At 45.6% G+C, this 18072-nt stretch overlaps 1 protein-coding gene across 1 annotated transcript in view; it reads left to right on the top strand.

Moving 5' to 3' along the window:
• LOC103808701 (extracellular calcium-sensing receptor-like) overlaps positions 1–14495 on the top strand; it is a 39629-nt gene extending 25134 nt beyond the window's left edge. The window contains 4 exon segments of the mRNA XM_009081504.1: positions 6354–6584; positions 10038–10161; positions 13038–14101; positions 14103–14495. Of these exon segments, the coding sequence (XP_009079752.1) occupies positions 6354–6584; positions 10038–10161; positions 13038–14101; positions 14103–14495 (1812 nt within the window).
• Positions 14496–18072: the final 3577 nt, after the last annotated feature.

The raw sequence follows: 18072 nt of genomic DNA, 5'->3' as shown, positions 1-18072 counted from the left end.
CTACAGTGTTACATTCGCTAGGTCCCACCTTTCCTTCTTAGCAGGGACATAGAGGAGGTTCTGTCCAGGTAAAACTCGTCAGTTTATGCTGTGCTCCTCACAGTTACCTTTCTCAAGAGTTACTGGTCAAGGTCACTGGGCATCCCCCAACATTTGTCTGTACACATCTCCTTCATGTCCAGGATCTTTCCCTGCTTCCAGTGTTTCTCATCCAGACATGGTCCTTCTTCCTAGCCCTGAGCTCTAGGTTTTTGTCGCAATAAGCCTCCTAACTGGTGGATCTGTCTCCTATCTTGTTACTCATTGGAGGATTTAGGACATGCCACTTTTGTTTAGTCCAGCTGACGTCAAAGTGTACAGCTAGTCCATACTGCTGGCAGCTAGCTTGTGCTCCAGAAGACAGAAGTTCAGTTTTGGACATGCATGCACACACACAATTATCTGCCATCTGACAGCATTCAGAATTTAAACGGGTGTGTCTGCCACTGGCCTTAGTATTAGCAAGACAAAGTTAAGCGTCTACTACAGATCAAGAAAAGGTGGAGCTACAAAGTGGACAAGGAAAAACAAATGTGGTGTTTGTTAACAGCAAGACAGCGTCCTTCAAATAGCTGAGTTGTGTCCAGTGAGTAAAATTGGAAGGTTCATGAATTCTGGCAAGTTAAATGTAAAAATAAAATAAGACAGGCCAAAAAAAAGAATGAGCAACAGGCTGTAAATGGGGTAAAAGCTCATAAATCCTTTTTAAAACTCTTTAGCAGTAGAACTGTCTGTTGAGCCATAGATTATCACTGCAAAAAACAAGGTAAGGCCATGACAGAAGAAAAGTGTGCTCATTTGGACAAACTTGAGGAGGTTTATTTATTTATGGGGAACTTGTATGGGATCTCTCTGACTGAAGTGACTGTGGAAGAAACTATGGAATACAAGAGCAGAATGAGCCTTGATACTTCAGGGCAAGTGAATGACGTTCAACCAAGTGTTCTGTCAGAGCTCACAGATGAAGTAGCTGAAGAGTTAGCTGCAATGTCCAACCCCTCACTTGAAACAGTACTAGGCCCTGAGCCCTGAGCCCTAGAAAGCTGACAGATGTGACATCAATTTTCTCAAAGGGTTCTAGAGGAGATCTGAGGAACTAGCAGAGCCTGATTGAGCCCATTATTAGAAACTGGGATAAAAGAAAAAACATCAGGAAGGAAAAATAGAATATACTGAGGAGGAGTCACCACGACTTTTGCAAAGAGAAGCCCTACCTCATAAACCGCCTAGAGTACTTTGAAGGCATTGAGATGTATACAGCTAGTGGAACTTCTATTAATAGAGCATGCTCAGGCTTCCTACAGGCGTCTTCTGGTAGTCTGTCACCAAATTGAGTTCTTGCATGGATGAGGAGTTGGTTGAAAGATAGTCAGCAGAGAATAAAAGTCAATGGTGAGATCTGTCTAATCACAAATGAAGTTGAACAGGTCCTTGAGTGGACTTCTTTGGTCTGGTCTGAATTGTAGTCCAAAAAAGCAAATGCACTGTTAAGAATAGTTGCACAGGAAAAGGGACAGAGAGGTAATCAGTGTCCTGAGGCCACTTCATTAACCCTTTGGTACATCTCACCTCAATATCATGTGCAAGTCTCAGAGCTGATGAAAGAGACTGGGCAAGTTTGGAAGAGGTTCAATGGAACAGCTTCTGTGCAGGATTAGCAACATCAGATAGGGCTCATCAGCCTGAGAAGGAGGTGGCTGAAGAGAGGTCTGACAAAGCTTTGTAAAATCCTGAGAGGCATGGAAAAGATGACTAGCAAATGACAGTTCTTTGTCTTTGCCAATATAAGCATGAAAGTCATCAAAAGAGATTAGTAGCTGCTCTGTTCCAATAGGGATGAAGAGGTGCTTTTCTCATAAAATGTTGACCTCTGTGCTTTAGGAGGCTGTGGATGTGAAATATTCCCATAGATACAGAACAAAATGTGCAACATCATAGAAGAAAAATCCACCACAGGTGATTGGGTAAAAAGACCTCTGGCCCAGGAAGTCACTGAGCTGCAAAGTGTGTGAGAGTGTTCAGGGGAAGTGTCACGTCCCCTTGTACTCCTGTGTAGGCACTTGCTGTTGGCCACCATCAGAAATGGGTCCTGGAGTGATGGGCTGCCAGCCCGATCCAGTACATCTGTATTTATGTTATAGTTTTATGATCCTCCTGTAAGAGTGGAAACCACATGACCCAGAATATCCAGCCTGGGTAAAGCATGAGATGATGAATGGCTTGGAACGGCCTTACCAGGAATAATGGGACGGCGAACTAGAGGGTTCGCAAGTCCTTTCTGATAGTAGGTGTTTCAGTTAAAAGGCATTGCAATTCAACATGAAGCCTGTGACGGGGGGGGAGGGGAGGGAAAGAAGGCAAAATTACAGAAAGAAACATCTGAAGACAGCAGCTTGCACCATGCTGTCCCTGCAGGCTTCTACTAGCAGCTGACAGTGTATCAAAGCCACGAGGTCAACACTATTTTTGTAGACTCTTGGTTCCAGGAGAATGATGCATGTACTCCTGACACATGCCCTTGCTCTGGCTGAAGCAGGGTCTTTTAAATCTTTAAGGATTGAATTCTGGTTATTTATGTTTCTATCTTTAGTTACAAAACACAGTGACACATTTTAAACTGTAAAGTCTTTGGCTAATCATTGATAGACTGGTGCCTATAAAATAGTGCTGTAATTATTCAGAGTCTACAACTTCCTGTTTCAAAGTTTAATGCTTATATATTCCTCGGGTATTTAAACCAGGTTTTCACCCTGTAGAGAGCAGAACTTGTGTGATATACAGATATCATCCTGGGATTTTCTTATTGTTTAAAACAGGAACATGTCCTAATAGTCATTCAGTTACCATTTCTCAAGCTGCCCCACAGAAATTTAGACTTGAAGGCAAACTTTGGTATTTGCTGGAAAGTAAAAAGAGGTTTTGTTACATCTCTTGTTCCTGTTGCCCCTCGTTTGGGATTTTAATCAGAACGTGTCTTTTCTGCATGAACTGATATGCCTGAGTTCTCTTACTCCCCAGCCACAGCTGTATAGCTGAAGCTGCTATACTGTGCCTGGGGAAAGACAACATTAATGGCAGATCAGTGTTCTTAAATGAATTGTTATCTGTCAGACAGACGTATCAGGTCATACATGAAATTGTTTATAACATGAATCCTCAGGTACAGTGTGTGTGTGACCAAGGGAAACATCCTGCTAAACTAATCCTCCAAAACTCCACCAACAGCCAGGGGTATGTATTACTTTCTAAAGAAGCCTAATGGCAGGTGGTAAGGCAAAGGAACAGACTAATTGAGATGTTATTAAATTAAACAAGCAAAAAAATGCATTCAGGGTATCCAGAAGTTTCTCCATCATTCATTTTGCTGATCCTAAGGCCAGAAGCCTCCTGCTGCTGCAACTGGCCAGGAGAAGCAGGACTTGAACAGAATAATCCTGCAGGATTGTCTTCTAATGTGTGTAGCAACTGTAGTCAAAAGAAGTGCTAGGTCTGCGTCTCCTGTCTATACAGGTAACAGTCAACACAGCAGTGATATCCAGGCAGGGCAGGGTGCTGCAGGTGCACTGCCTAAGAGTGCAGTACTGGGTTGGAGTGAGAAGAAACATGGCATTCAGCTTAATGTAATGACAAACCTGATCTGGACGTTGAAGCTGCAGGTGTCACCATGTGGTAGGTGCTAGAGGCTGCAGAGGAATGTGGTTTCCCTACTTGGCACCTACACTGCTGACTGACAAGCTTCCTGCTAACACATCCAAGATTGCAGCCCCAGTGCAGGTGAGGCCAAAGTGAGATATGATGCAGTACACTGCAGATCTGCAGACACTGTCATCTGTTCTGACCTCCTTGCTGCTTCTGCTCTGTTCTTACTGTTCCCTGATGGAGCTGGGCAAGTAGTATCTTCCTGTGTATGCCTCAGGAACGTGAGAATAAGAGGGGACCAGTCTCCTACTTACTTACCCACAGAAGGCAATGTCCCTGCTCTGCCCCATAGCAAAGGTCCAGTGCAGAGCACCTTTTTTTGCTGCGTCCATCAGAGGGTGAGGTCTTCCAGGGACAGGTCCTGGATCTTCAGTGAGATCATTCCAGCTGCACAGCTTATGGGAGAGCTGGTCTACAGGGAAGGGCCAGCAGGGATGAGAAATAAAAAAATCCTGCCTTTACTCTGTCACCTATTATTCAGAAACTGAAAACTGTAGCAATATTTTGATATCCTTCCATCAACATCACACAAAATGAAAAGGTATTGCCAGCTACATCCTGTGTAGTACTACCATGATTTTTCCAGGCTCTCTCAGGCTGGCATTGATACAGGCAGTGAGAGGAGGGTATCTCTGTAGCTCTGGGGATTTTAACTTGAGATAGGAGGATCCTAAAAGGAAACAGAGAAAAATGAGACAATTTAGCAAAACTGACAGGAATTAATGAAGTGATTCTATTCCCCTGTCTCTGTGTTTCCGGGTGAAAGGAATTCATCAAAACAATGTTGTCTGTTCTATGTCTGTGGGGTGAAGAGGGCTCTGACTGCCCAGACAAATTGATTTAATTTTGTTTTTTCTTACATTTTGCCATCCAGAATTATATGTTTGGGCACTCACAGGTGAGAAAGAGAGGATTGGGCTTAAAGCTGTCGCAGGCAGTAGAACCACAGCAGCAACTACGCCGCAGTGGTCTAGGGGCAGCTGACAGCCAGGTGCCCTCAGTCACCTCATCTTTCCACAGACCATCTCTACAGAGAAACTAGCTGAGAACATCCATAAAAGGTGGGGCGGGTGTGTGTGTGTGCGTGTAAATCTGATAAGCGCATAAACCAGCAACTAACTTTCAGAGAAAAACATCACGTGTATGAATTGTATCATAGTTGACAATACAGGCTTTCTTTCATGCTGCAGTTTCTTAGGACTACTTGCCAGGCTGTCAAGATCGTGAATTTTGCAACTGCAGTTGTCCCTGGGATTAACTGCTCTTGTCTGCAGCATATTGGCTGACAGCCACTGAACATGAGCGGGCAGTGTGCCCAGGTGGCCAAGAAGGCAAATAGCAACCTGACTTATATCAGAAATACTGTAGCCAGCAGGACTAGGAAAGTGATTGGCCCTCTGAGATCACATCTCGAATCCTGTGTCCAGTTTTGGGTCCCTCACTACAGGAAAGACATTGAGGTGCTGGAGTGTGTTCGGAGAAGAGCCACAGAGTTGGTGAAGGGGCTGGAGAACAAGTCTGATGAGGCACAGCTGAGAGAGCTGGGGTTGTTTTGCCTGGAGAAAAGGAGGCTTATGCAGGACCTTACCACGAAGTACCCGAAAAGAGGTTGTGGCAAGGAGGGCATTGGTCTTTCCTCCCAGGTAACAAGTGACAGGATGAGCAGAAAAGGCCTCAAGTTGTGCCAGAGGAGGCTTAGATTGAATATTAGGAAAAGTTTCTTCACTGAAAGGATGCTCAGGCATTAGAACAGGCTGCTCAGGCAAGTGGTGAAATCACTGTCCCTAGAAGTGTTCAATAAATATGTGAGTGTGGCACTTAGGGACATGGTTTAGCGGTGAGCACAGCAGTGCTGGGTTAACAGTTGGACTTGATGCTTTTGGAGGCTTTTTCCAACCTTAATAATTCTATAATTCTATATAACAGTTTAAGGCACGAGGTGAAAATTACAGGGTGAATTCTTGGGGATAGGCAGAATGTGATTACTTGAAACTATGCAACCAGGAGAGAGGAGTAAACAAGTGGTAAAAATGCTCCAGGCCTGTCATGTGACAAATGAACTTGATTTGTTGGAGTTTTTAACTGAAGTGCACCAAGCTTGTGGTTTTTCAATCAAAAGTCAAGCTGGAGTTGTTTCTCAAGCATTCCTGTTTCTGAGTGATTGATGATTCAGAGATGAGAGATGCCATCTGAGAGCATTTATGCAGAGTGGTTGCAAGAGCAGGGTGAGAGGGATGCATGAGTGACTGAAATACATGAGAGGCTGCTGCCGCTTCTCTGCCCCTGACAAAGAGCTATGGGCTTGCAGAGGTGGCTCAAAGGGACTGAAAAGAAATGCTAAATGGTTGATGGAGTGGCATCAGTAAGTGTTATGGATGGTTTGCTGACCACCCTGAGGGCCATGATACCTTGTGTTGTCTACAAGGTTTGTATAGGCTCCATGTGTGCATGTGATGTCAATGAGAGAAAGCCTCCTTCTGCCGTGATTAAATTATTTTTAAGAGATTAAGGATTGTAGTGAAGTGATTCTTCCCAGTTCTGTCCCCGCAGCAGGTGTGTGCTGTGGTAGGGTTGTAACACACAGGCATTCATCATGTCTCACTGTCTCTCTCTAGGTGCTCAAGCATCTGCGACACTTAAATTTCACCAATAACATGGGGGAGCAAGTGGATTTTGATGAGTTTGGGGACCTGGTAGGAAATTATTCAATAATCAATTGGCATCTCTCTCCGGAGGATGGCTCAGTCGTCTTTGAAGAGGTTGGGCACTACAACGTTTATGCCAAGAAAGGGGAGAGGCTCTTTATCAATGAAAACAAGATCCTGTGGGGTGGATTCTCTAAGGAGGTAAGTGCTTTAATCCTCACAGCAATGTTTCACAAGTTTCCACAAGCTGAAATTTGAACTAACTCTATATGCTCCTCCTATTATGCCTCCATGTCTCATTAAAAGATCTGGTTACCTTACTGTATGTATGGTTTCTGCCATAGTCTTTCACACTGTTGTTGCACACTTCTGGAAATAACCGGCAGCTGCTTCTCGTTTCATGTACATTTCTTGAGCCGCGGTATCAGTGGTTTAAATTATGTGTTCTTTTCCTGGCCCAAGTGGATAGAGTGGAATTTTGCAACACTGTTTCAGCAGAAATTAATTACCCAAGCCTGGTCGTTGACTAAGTCAAATTTTCCTGAGCTCAGTAGTTTCATTGCTAATAACAGCCATCTCTTGCACTCCTAGTATCTCTCTATCTACACGTGTCTCTTCTTGCTACCTACATTCCCAACCCTTTCTGCTGGCTTCATCCACCGAGTCCCAGAGCCTTCCTCACACCCTTGCCTTCCAAACCAAACAGAGCAAGCCCTGTCAATCTGCCCAGGTTAACTGGGACGTGGTACTCAAGTAGTGGGAGATACCAGCACCAGCTACTCATGTTTGTAATCTACCTGAAGGTGCTTCTGCAGTCTCAAAAGTAGTGATCTCAAGATGTAGTGATTGACTTTAGTCAGGCCTAAGTCCTTCTCCAGTTTCTTGCATATTAGATTTTTCAGCATAATTATTGTCACTAGCAGCCAGGGCTGTGTCCTACCCGCATGATTGGAACCTGGTGCAGAGATCTCCAGACAAGAGCCAGGTGAGCTTCTGTCATAGCTGGCAGCAGCCCACTCCACCCTAGGCAGAAACCCTGGCTCCCAGAGGGGATACTGAGCAGGCATATGGTTTGTGGTCTGAGAAAGGACACAAGGAGTGGAGCATCAGCTCAGAAATATCATTGCCAGGCCCTGTTGCAATGTTTAGATGTGTTAAATCAGCACCTGATTAATGAACAAGGCAATCACTTCCAGGTGATTACTTCCATTGGCTTCCAGATCAGATAACTGCTTCTGCAGTAGCTACACTTGCCTAATGTACTTACAGTTAAGCCTTACCTTGCTCCAGGTATCCCACTTCTGACTTCTGGTTCAAATCCAGAGCACTCTGAAGGAGGTATGGATTGAGTAGAGCATAGTACCACAGAAATACTGAGCTCAGGCTTTTCTAAGCCCAGCTGGAGTCTCTGAGCACACACTCCAAGTGGAATTAAAAGAAAATCCTGATATTCTAACCCCTCCTTCTGATTGTTGCAAATGCAACTTACACTTTTTCCAGCAGCTAGGATTTTATTGGTTTTTACTTAAACTGAGTAATTGTGTTCTCTTGGTCAAAATTCCTCCAACAGTGAAATATTTATCTTCATTCTCCATCCTACACTGTTAAAAATGTTACTCAGTGTCATGGCTCTGGATGTTGCTCAGTGTCATACCAGGACATGTAAATTTTGTGCAGTGGAGGGGTTTGTGATCTCAGTGTCTGCTGCAGTCTTTTATTCAGCTTACAGAGTTCTAATTTCTTCCAGACAAAAGGCTCTGCTCAAAGAGAGTAGCCAGTACTACACTTGCTGAAGCCTTCTGTGTCTCTGTCATCCTCACAAAAAAGATTAAATGTAGGTAATTTTAATACAGGAACTTCAGCATTGGGCAGGCTTGCAAAATAACAAGTTAGAGGATAGGTAAGATAGATTCATTTCGGCAGGACTTGATGAAATTGCCCACAGAATACTTAAGAATGCAGCCAAAGCAATCACAAAAGTCCTAGCAATTCATCTTTGAGAAATGTGGAGGATGGGTGATGTCTCAAAGGGTTAGAGGAGAGTAATTGTGATTTGGGTTTTGAAGCAGATATAGGAGAGCCAAGGGAATTAGACACAACTGAGCTGAGCCTCAGTACCTAAAAGACTTGATTAGAATATATATATGTAAATACATATGTATACAAACAGTTTATAAACACTTAGAGGATAATAAACTGATAAGAACAAGCCAATATGTATTTGCCAAGATAAAATCATGCCAAACTAATTTAATTTTCCTCCTTGGAAGCTCAATCAGCTTAGTAGATAATGGGAAAGCAGTGCATGACTTCAGTCAGGCCTTTGATTCAGCGACAGCCTAGTTTTTTTCTTATGAAGTCCTCTTGATGGATGCACTGCCTGCTGAAGGACTGTCCCAAGGAACAGACACATTGTATTAATAGCAGTAGGCACTAACAGCAGAGTGCTTCAAGTGAGGAGCTGCAGGGATTTGCCCTGGATATGTGTTTGTCCAATTAACGATGCTTACCCTGTGGCTGAGGTCAATGCCTGCACACAGGAAATTTCCAAACCATACCCAGACTCACAGCCAAAGTGCATCCACACAGGAGGTTCCTGGGGATCAGGGGTTGGCAGCAAACTTCCCAAAAGATGGACAATGGCTTCCAAACAGAATGGCCCTTAACTATATACGGATCATGGTACTTCACTAGCAGTGGAAATTGTGGGTTTAACTCCCCTGAGCTGAGAAAGCCATGACTGTGTCAGCTTTCCTTCCTTATTGAGTTAGGAAAAGGTGAGCTTGACTTCAGGTCATGATTCTGTGTGAAAACAGTCCAGGCTTCTACTTACTATGCTGAACTCCTTGTGTCAGTGTACTTCAGGCATGCAGTGACCATGCCCATGCAACCACTTGCTGCCAGGACACAACCACATCCAGGTAGGCTCACACACAGCATAAATGAGCAGCCAGCAGGTGACACAGCTCATCATTTGCTACAGCAGAAATCTGAAAGCCTTTGGATCTGCATATAGCTGCTGATTTGTGTGTTTGGATGTTCAATGTTCTTAAAACACAGCTATTTTTTTCTTTCTTTCATATGAGAGTTTTCCATATGAAAAACTTCTGGGTTTTTTGTTGCTTTTCTGGGTTGGAGAGGGTCTTCAGGAGAACAGGAGGAAGTGGGTTTTAAAAAACTGTTTTAATTCCCATAACTTATTAGCAATATAGGCAATATATGGGATATATATATATTATCAAATACATGCAATATATAGGATTGGGGATCAGTATTGAGAGCCCATCAGCTCCAAGGCTTGCTCGAAGTTCTGCCTATAGAGTTCAATTGTCTTTTCTTTTAACAATCTAATGACATCATGGTCACATACCAGTTTGCAGTGCTTACAACACAGGTGAAATTACGAAGATCTGCTGATCTTCTCTACCGTCCCTTAATGTGGTCTTTCAAAGAAACCTCATTGCAGTGTGTTGGGGAAGGACTGTTATGCAAAATCTGTCTGTTCTGTGAGGGGAAGAGGTGAGCGTCTGAGGCTCTCAATTCTGCATGCCCATCAAGCAGTAACACTCTTGGTGGAAGCTCAAGGTCTTTCCATAAAAAGGCTGCCAGTGGGGCACTGCCATCATTAACCCTGCTCGGGCTCTTTTCTTGCAGGTGCCTTTCTCTAACTGCAGCAGGGACTGCCTTCCAGGCACGAGGAAGGGCATTATTGAGGGAGAGCCCACCTGCTGCTTCGAGTGCGTGGACTGTCCCGACGGGGAATACAGCGATGAAACAGGTAATACCCACAGAGCTGCTTCGAAGGTTCTAGAGGATGGTGTGAGCCCTCTGGGCATCACCTGCAGTTGTGCTGAAATCACTTCTCTGCCGTGCTGAGCTGGCAGCTGCCTTGCTGGGAGGGTTCACAGAAAGTCTGGAGGGACTTGTGAAAAGCTTACAGGAGTTGAGTCCTGTGGTCCTCAGGTCCTGTCTTCTGCTAAGTCTGCTTGTCCATTCTGCTCTGCATTAGGCAATTTAAAGCAGAGAACTTGAAAAACAACTTGCATAGAGGAAGCATCTCAGGCAGCCACAAGCAAACTCCATCACACTGTAGCTTTCGTTGCTCCAAAAACCTGGAAGGAGACATTCCCTACCCTAATCCTACATTAGGTAGTTATCTGTCTGCCTCCATCTTTTCCTCACATTATCAGGGCTTTGTTTCATGCTTTACAAAGAAATAAAATCCATCCCATACTTCACAAGCAGAGAGGAATATTTCCCTTTAGGGAGTCACCAACCACAGCTTCTGTTAATCACTGGCACTACAAAAGATCAGAATCTCTGGGTCCTATCAAACACCCATGGACATCTTTTTTGTTGGTTTCAGTGGGCCTTGGATCAAGCCACTCAGGTTCTGCAGTGGAGGGAAAAGATAACCTCAGTTTTAGAAATGGTTGGAAAATTTTCAATTTCCAGCACCATTAGTGCTCCCTCAGTGTTGGGCATCCCCAGGGCAATTAAGGGAAGTAAATTATTTTAGAACAGCAGTCCCCTCCACACTGCAGAGCACTCAAGATCTCCTCACACCCTCTCCAGAGCACTGGTCCCAGTGAATACTGCAGATCTTGTCCAAGATAAACAATTCAGTAAACTGCTTGCAAAACTGAACAAGTATTCTTTGGGAAAATCTAATTTGTGTGCTATCAGACAGGAATGATAATTTTTTAGCATGAGCATATAGTACCACCGGATGCTTGAAAGTATATTTTCAAATCAGATAGGAGCAATTCTAGTCACATGTAACAGGGGTCTTTTGCTGGTTTTCACATGATTTCAGGAGCTATCCCTGGTGTGCTAATGAAGTTTGTGGGGCTGAGGGGGTGACAGCCTTCTGGCTCCACAGTTGCCTGCTGCAATTTCAGCTGACAGTAATGGTCTGTCTTTCCCGTGCTTGCCAGTTTTAGAGGCATAGAGAGCAGTTTCACAACCAGTCCCATCCAGCTGAGACAGCAATGCTACCAGAGGAAACAATCTGTCCTCTCCCAGCTGTTTGCTTCCACCCTTTGGGAGCAGTGCTAGTACTCATGTGCCCATAGGGCAAGTTGGATCGGGTCTCTGGTCTTCCTGAAAGGAAACCCTTGGCAGGCTGTTTCCAGCTAGAACGTGTAGCTCTATGCCCTCTAGTGCTAACACAAAGGAGGGGGCAGGAATGAGCAGCCTTAACGGAGGAGGAAGATCTGGTGTACTCCCTTCGGTGGCAGCAGCATGGTCTCTAAGCCACCACAAGACAGCAGTGAAAGCACACCTTTAGGATGCAGTGCTAAATAGCTGCCTCTGTCTCTAGCAGAGGTGACTGAATTCCCTGCCTTGCCTGCAGTTTGCGGTTTGTGATTTGTGATAGGCTTCCAAGTAGAAGGCACACAAAAAATAAAAATTATTGGCTGAATGGATGTAAATGAAATGTCATGGTGATGAGAGCTTCTGGCTGAGCTTTTGCATCTAGTACCAAGTTTTCACATGAACAACTTAGGTGAGGCAAACAGTCCTTCAAAAAACAGTATCATACCAGGTCATGGATGCTCACTCCAACCATGCCTCAAGAGCAAGAAAGCTTGAAAACTTCTGCCCTTGTTAGCTGGGCATTCCTAGCTTTCTCATTAGCATAAATCTCTGCTCTGGAAGCTATGCTCGGAGTCTGTGTCCGTGCTCAGGTGCAAAGTTCAGAGGGAGCTTGCTGCTAAAAGAGTTTCTGAACGTTCGTTCCCTGAATTCCCTGCATCCCCTTGCTATCTTGCTAGGATCCCAAAGACTGAGGTAGGTTGAAACCTCCAAGCTCTCTACTCTCAATCACTTTCCTCTGCTATCAAAGGAGTCATGACCCTCCCAACTGGACCACAAGACCCATTTGGGTCAAAGAAGAAGAGGAAAAACAGGAGGTCCTTGCCTTTTGATCATGCCAACCACTGGCATCCCAGTAGGCACAACTAGTTGCATGTAGAGGAAGGAGATGGAGGCACCAATTTTCCCTTTGCAAGTATCAGTGGGACATTTGTTGAGTGAGGGGGGAGTGAAATCATTAAGAGACATCTTCCCCCACTGTGCCAACATGAAATGAGAGTGTGCTGGGAGTAAAGGGCATTGCCTGCCTTCAGGGAAGAGCAATTTAAACACTTTTAAGACTTGCCCCCATGGAATATGAAATAGGCTTTCAAAGCATTTAAGGAAAGAAGCACATTTTTAATTTTCTCTGTAATAGGCAAAGGTGGGATGTTAAATGATGATAAAAGTGTGAGAGGTATGAAGGCAGACAGAAGTAGATGATAAAAATGAAGGAACAAGGAAGAGGAAGGAGCAGAGCCTGTGTAACAGCTGATAGCAGTCAAAGTTTGCAAAGTTTTGCCAAGGAACAGATACAAAAACAGGAGTGCAGAGACAGGACTTTTTATAAGCTGGAACTAATCATACTTTGTGTTTTGCTACATAGCCTGTGGGAGGTTGTTTGTTTCAGTGTAAAATACTCTGAGACACCAACATGTGATTCTGGAGATCTGCAAACACCTGAGTGGTGAAGGCTGTGCACCGGTGAAGGCTGGTGCTAGCTTGCCATTTATGTCATCCCATATTTCATTCTCTCATTCTGACAAACCATCCCTCTCTTTGTCACTTCTTTTTCAGATGCAAGTGCCTGTGATAAGTGCCCTGAGGATTACTGGTCCAATGAGAACCACACATCCTGCATTCCCAAGCAGATAGAGTTTCTGGCCTGGACTGAGCCCTTTGGGATCGCTCTGACTCTCTTTGCTGTGTTGGGAATTTTCCTAACTTCTTTTGTCCTGGGAGTCTTCACCAAATTTCGCAACACACCCATTGTCAAGGCCACAAACCGGGAGCTGTCCTACCTCCTCCTCTTCTCCTTGCTCTGCTGCTTCTCCAGCTCGTTGTTCTTCATTGGTGAGCCCCAGAACTGGACTTGCCGTCTGCGGCAGCCAGCTTTTGGCATCAGCTTTGTCCTCTGCATCTCCTGCATCCTGGTGAAAACCAACCGTGTCCTGCTTGTCTTTGAGGCAAAGATCCCCACAAGCCTCCACCGAAAGTGGTGGGGTCTCAACCTCCAGTTCCTCCTGGTCTTCTTGTGCACATTCGTGCAGATTGTCATCTGTGTGATTTGGCTCTATACGGCCCCACCATCCAGTTACCGAAACCATGAACTGGAGGATGAGATCATCTTCATCACCTGCCACGAAGGCTCCCTGATGGCCCTCGGCTTCCTCATTGGCTACACCTGCCTCCTGGCAGCCATCTGTTTCTTCTTCGCCTTCAAGTCTCGAAAGCTGCCTGAGAATTTTAACGAGGCCAAGTTCATCACCTTCAGCATGCTGATATTCTTCATTGTGTGGATCTCCTTCATCCCTGCTTACGCCAGCACATATGGCAAGTTCGTCTCTGCCGTGGAGGTGATCGCGATACTGGCTGCTAGCTTTGGGCTCCTGGCCTGCATCTTCTTCAATAAAGTCTACATCATCCTCTTCAAGCCCTCCCGCAACACGATAGAGGAGGTGCGTTGCAGCACAGCCGCCCACGCTTTCAAAGTGGCCGCCAGGGCCACGCTGAGACGGAGCAACGTGTCCCGCAAGCGCTCAAACAGCCTGGGGGGCTCCACCGGCTCCACCCCTTCCTCCTCCATCAGCAGCAAGAGCAACCACGAGGACCCTTTTCCTCTCCCAGCCTCTGCCGAGCGGCGAGCGGCAGCGCCAGCAGCAGCGTGGGTGCAAGCAGAAAGTCAGCTTCGGGAGCGGCACGGTCACCCTGTCGCTGAGCTTTGAGGAGCCACAGAAGAATGCCATGGCCAACAGGAACGCCAAGCGCAGGAACTCACTGGAGGCCCAGAACAGCGATGACAGTCTGATGCGGCACCGGGCCCTGCTTCCTCTGCAGATCAACGAGCCCCTCAGTGCTGAGCCTGCCTTCCAGGCAGCGTCCAGCGCGGAGACCAGCTCGCAGGAGTCAGTGGTGGGAGACAACAAGGAAGAGGTACCAAGCCCTGAGGCAGAGCCATCCCTGCCATCGGCTAACTCCCAAAATTTTATAGGCACTGGAGGTGGCTCTGTCACAGAGAACACAGTACATTCCTAACAAAAGAAGATTGTGAAAAGCACACCAGCCCCCAAGAGGAACTTGCTCACCTCTTGCTTCTGAATGGGAAAGACAACAAAGACACACCCCTGTGACACAGCCCCACCACACCTTACTGTTAGCGCTGGCAGGGTAACACATGTGCCTCCAGAGGAAGGACTGAGTCTGGGGAGCCTTGGACTGAATTTGCATTCGCTTTATTGAAACCAGGACATTTCAGAAGGACAAGTGAAGATCACCTCTGGTGGGGCTTAAGCAGAAATCTGCATGCTGCCTTGCCTCCGTAAGCTTTTCCTGCCAGACTGCAACTCAGCTGACTATGGGAGGCACTAGGCAATTCCACTATACCCTGCTTTTACATTTATGTATAATATTCCTCTTTCCCACTATGTATAATATTCCCTCTTTATCCAGTATATGTGATCTGTAACCATGTGCATCAGGACTGTCAGCTCTACAAAAGCAAGGTACACGGTTTCACTTTGGAAAAGCACAGTCTTGGGGAAAATAAAAAAGCCCCAACATCCTGTATGCTGTGTACAGCCAAGGGTGTGAACATGTAAAGTATTTAATGTGACAGAGCGCCCTGCTATTTATGTTTAGTAATGTCCCAGTCTCTCCTTTCTGCCCAACAGGAAATACTGAACAATATGCTCCATAGACTCCATTGCACTAGACCAAGCTTCTAGGTTCCTACTGTTTTCCTCCAGCTGGGGTAGCTTTACCTCCAGCCTGCCTGCTTTGGTGGAGGGGGAGAACAGCTTGTAAATCCCCCTCCCCCGGAGAATGTTGTGAGAGCACAATGAGATGTATCTGTGATTGATTATGTTGCTAGTATTTGTATGCATAACAAAGTGTTGCTGCTGTACTATACCACATGGCATACATGGCTAACCCTTTCACACCATAGTCAGTGTTATGCTTTGCCATATTAATCTGCCTCACACCTACACAGAGCATTGCGCTAGTCCTGGTGACACTGGCAGGCCTGGTACAAAGCAAAGGAAACAAGGAGAAATGGAGGAGTTAGGGATGGAGAAGTAGCCCCCAGATGTGGCAAGATGATCACTGGAGTGGGTGAATATCTGAAGCGTGTGTGCTGGTAGACGGTTGGATGAGGAAGATGTACAGGCCTGGGTTTTTGAGACACACGCAGAGACAAGTGGATAAATTGGGTATGTTTTGGCTCCTGTCGGCCACCTACTAGGTTATTTTTCATTATTGAAGAGAGAGCACCTAGCACAAGGAGGGTAGACTGTCAGCAGACAGCATAGCAGAACTTCATTACTCTTGATGCTTGTCCCACTCCCCCTAAAGCAGACATAAGTGCTCCTGGTTTTGCCTGGTTCTTCTCCATCCATGCTGGAAAAGTTGAAGTAAGAGAGTCATTAGAAGGGAGATTTGTTGCAGTCTGATGAGAGAAAAAGCACACCTGAACAGACTGGTAGGAGGGACTAGGGCTACATTGCAGAATTTATTTCTCTCTTCCCAGATTCTATGTGCAAGAACAAGCATCTGTCAGGAAGATGTCAGTGTCCTCCAACATCAACTATGAAGATAGTCTAGGCCACTGTGGAAAGGTAGACAGGTCTGCAGCTCTGTGTGAGCAGAGGCAGAAGACTGTATGTGAATGTGTTGGGGGAAACACCACAATTCTCTTGTTACTGTTTTCACTTGGTTGTTCTTTTGCCAGGGCAGGCAAATAAAACTTACAGGTGACATTACTGCATAAAAACTTTGTTTTGCCACCTCCACTTGTTGTTGACAAGAAAGAGAAGTTTTGGCTTAGGAGAGCAAAGTGGAAGTCCAGAACCCCAAGAAGCACAAAGTTCAGACAAGTTACTTTAACCCTTTTGTTGATCTGTTACGTTCCCCTTGGAATGGGCTCAAGTTTTGATTACACCACGTAAGAACCATCCAACTTTAACTGTAGGGCCTGCAAATTACAGTATTTGATTAAAGCTATGGCACAGCTGGTTAAAAAGAAAAAAAGATTTTGAAAACACAAATCCTTGTAGCCACAATTTTGAAAATCACATTCCATCCCTGGGCCCAGCGAGAGTTGCTCACTGCTTCTGAAATTCGGGTCCCTTCCCCAGGCCTCTAGGCTCAGTTTAGGGTATGGAATTGAGACCCTGGGGTCTCCCGAGTCTACCTGCACTGACGGAGATGGGCACTAGATGGCAGAAAGGGCTAAAAAAAAATCCCTTCAGTTATGGCCCACTATTCCAAAAACTCCAAGTAGCCAAGTAGTTTTAGTGCTAGTGAATCATTCCTATTGGGCCCAAACCCAGCACAGTAGCCCCTGAAGGGAAGCTGACAGCATTGAAACATATAAGAGCTTAATGAATGAAATGAAAATGACACAAGGTACAAACCAAAGACTGTGCATGAACACATGCAATGTGACAAAGTCACCATTGACAGGCCTGTTTGGAGAGCAATGTTCACCAGCTATGCACACAGTAGATAACGTTGACATTTGGGTGCTTTTCCTTGTTTGGGTGTTTTTCATTCTTTACATCTGCTTAAAAGGAATTTGTACCCTGGCACACAGTGAGGATCCTACAGCTGCCATCATTTTATAGCAACAGACCAACCATGCTGTATTTGCTAGGGAAGTCCCATCCACCCTCACCGAGCTCGTACCTGGAGCTCTAAGCCTTCAGCTCCACTCTCCCCCACGCTGTGAGAGAGCTGCTGCTGCAGCCAATAGCAGTGACACACATGCCAGACACAAGAGAAGTTCAGTAAAAAAGGATGCCCTTTGAGAAGGTGATTTGCAACCAAACCCTTTTTCCCATGAATGGTGGAAGGGATGTGATCACATCCTACTGAGGCCAGGATAAGAGTTTTTTTCAGGCATCTGTCCAAAAGCTTGTCAGTATGTCACATAAGACAACACTGATGAAGACACATTGGGGAACATCCTTCTCCTGAAAGCTCCAGCCTCAGAACCTCCACTGGCATGTCCTAGCAGAAGATGCCCATGTGAATGGCTTCCCCATCTCATCCCCCACGGCTCAAAACCCCACTGGAAAACATGTCCCAGTGTGGTGTTTCCTGAACCATCCAGTAGCGAAGCAACAAGTGTATCAGCTCTGTGGTGGGATTTCCATGAGCAAACTGGCTGATGGGCATGGAGCCATCCCAGCGAAGAGCCTAATCCTTCATCCCCAATCTCCTCACAAACCCAGCAGATCTCTGCCTGCCCAAAATCCCTGCAGAGCATTTACTTACAGATGATACCGGGGAAAAGAAACCCTTCTTCCCCATTCTGGTTTGTGCTTCTCTCTGTGTTCCCCCTGTCACTCTAGGAGGTCCATTCAGTTTGCACTACCAACCGCTGTTAAATTTAGGGTTATACTGACCAAATTTGCCAACAGATGCTGCAAAGCCAGAGGAGAAAGGTAGGTGCTTCCTATTTCCCCAACGAATCTGTATGTTCAAACCGTGGCGTAATTCACCTAAAAACCCCGAACGCTCACACTGAAATCTCCCCAGAGGCTGAATAATTCACCACCTCCTTTTTTTTTTTTTTTTTTCCGCCTTGTAAAAGGGAAAACAAACTTAAGAA

This window comes from Acanthisitta chloris, unplaced genomic scaffold, assembly GCF_000695815.1.
Source record: "Acanthisitta chloris isolate BGI_N310 unplaced genomic scaffold, ASM69581v1 scaffold5989, whole genome shotgun sequence".
Taxonomy (NCBI): Eukaryota; Metazoa; Chordata; class Aves; order Passeriformes; family Acanthisittidae; genus Acanthisitta; species Acanthisitta chloris.
The sequence above is the reverse complement of the archived record's forward strand: the minus strand, read 5'-3'. Positions and strand labels throughout refer to the sequence as shown.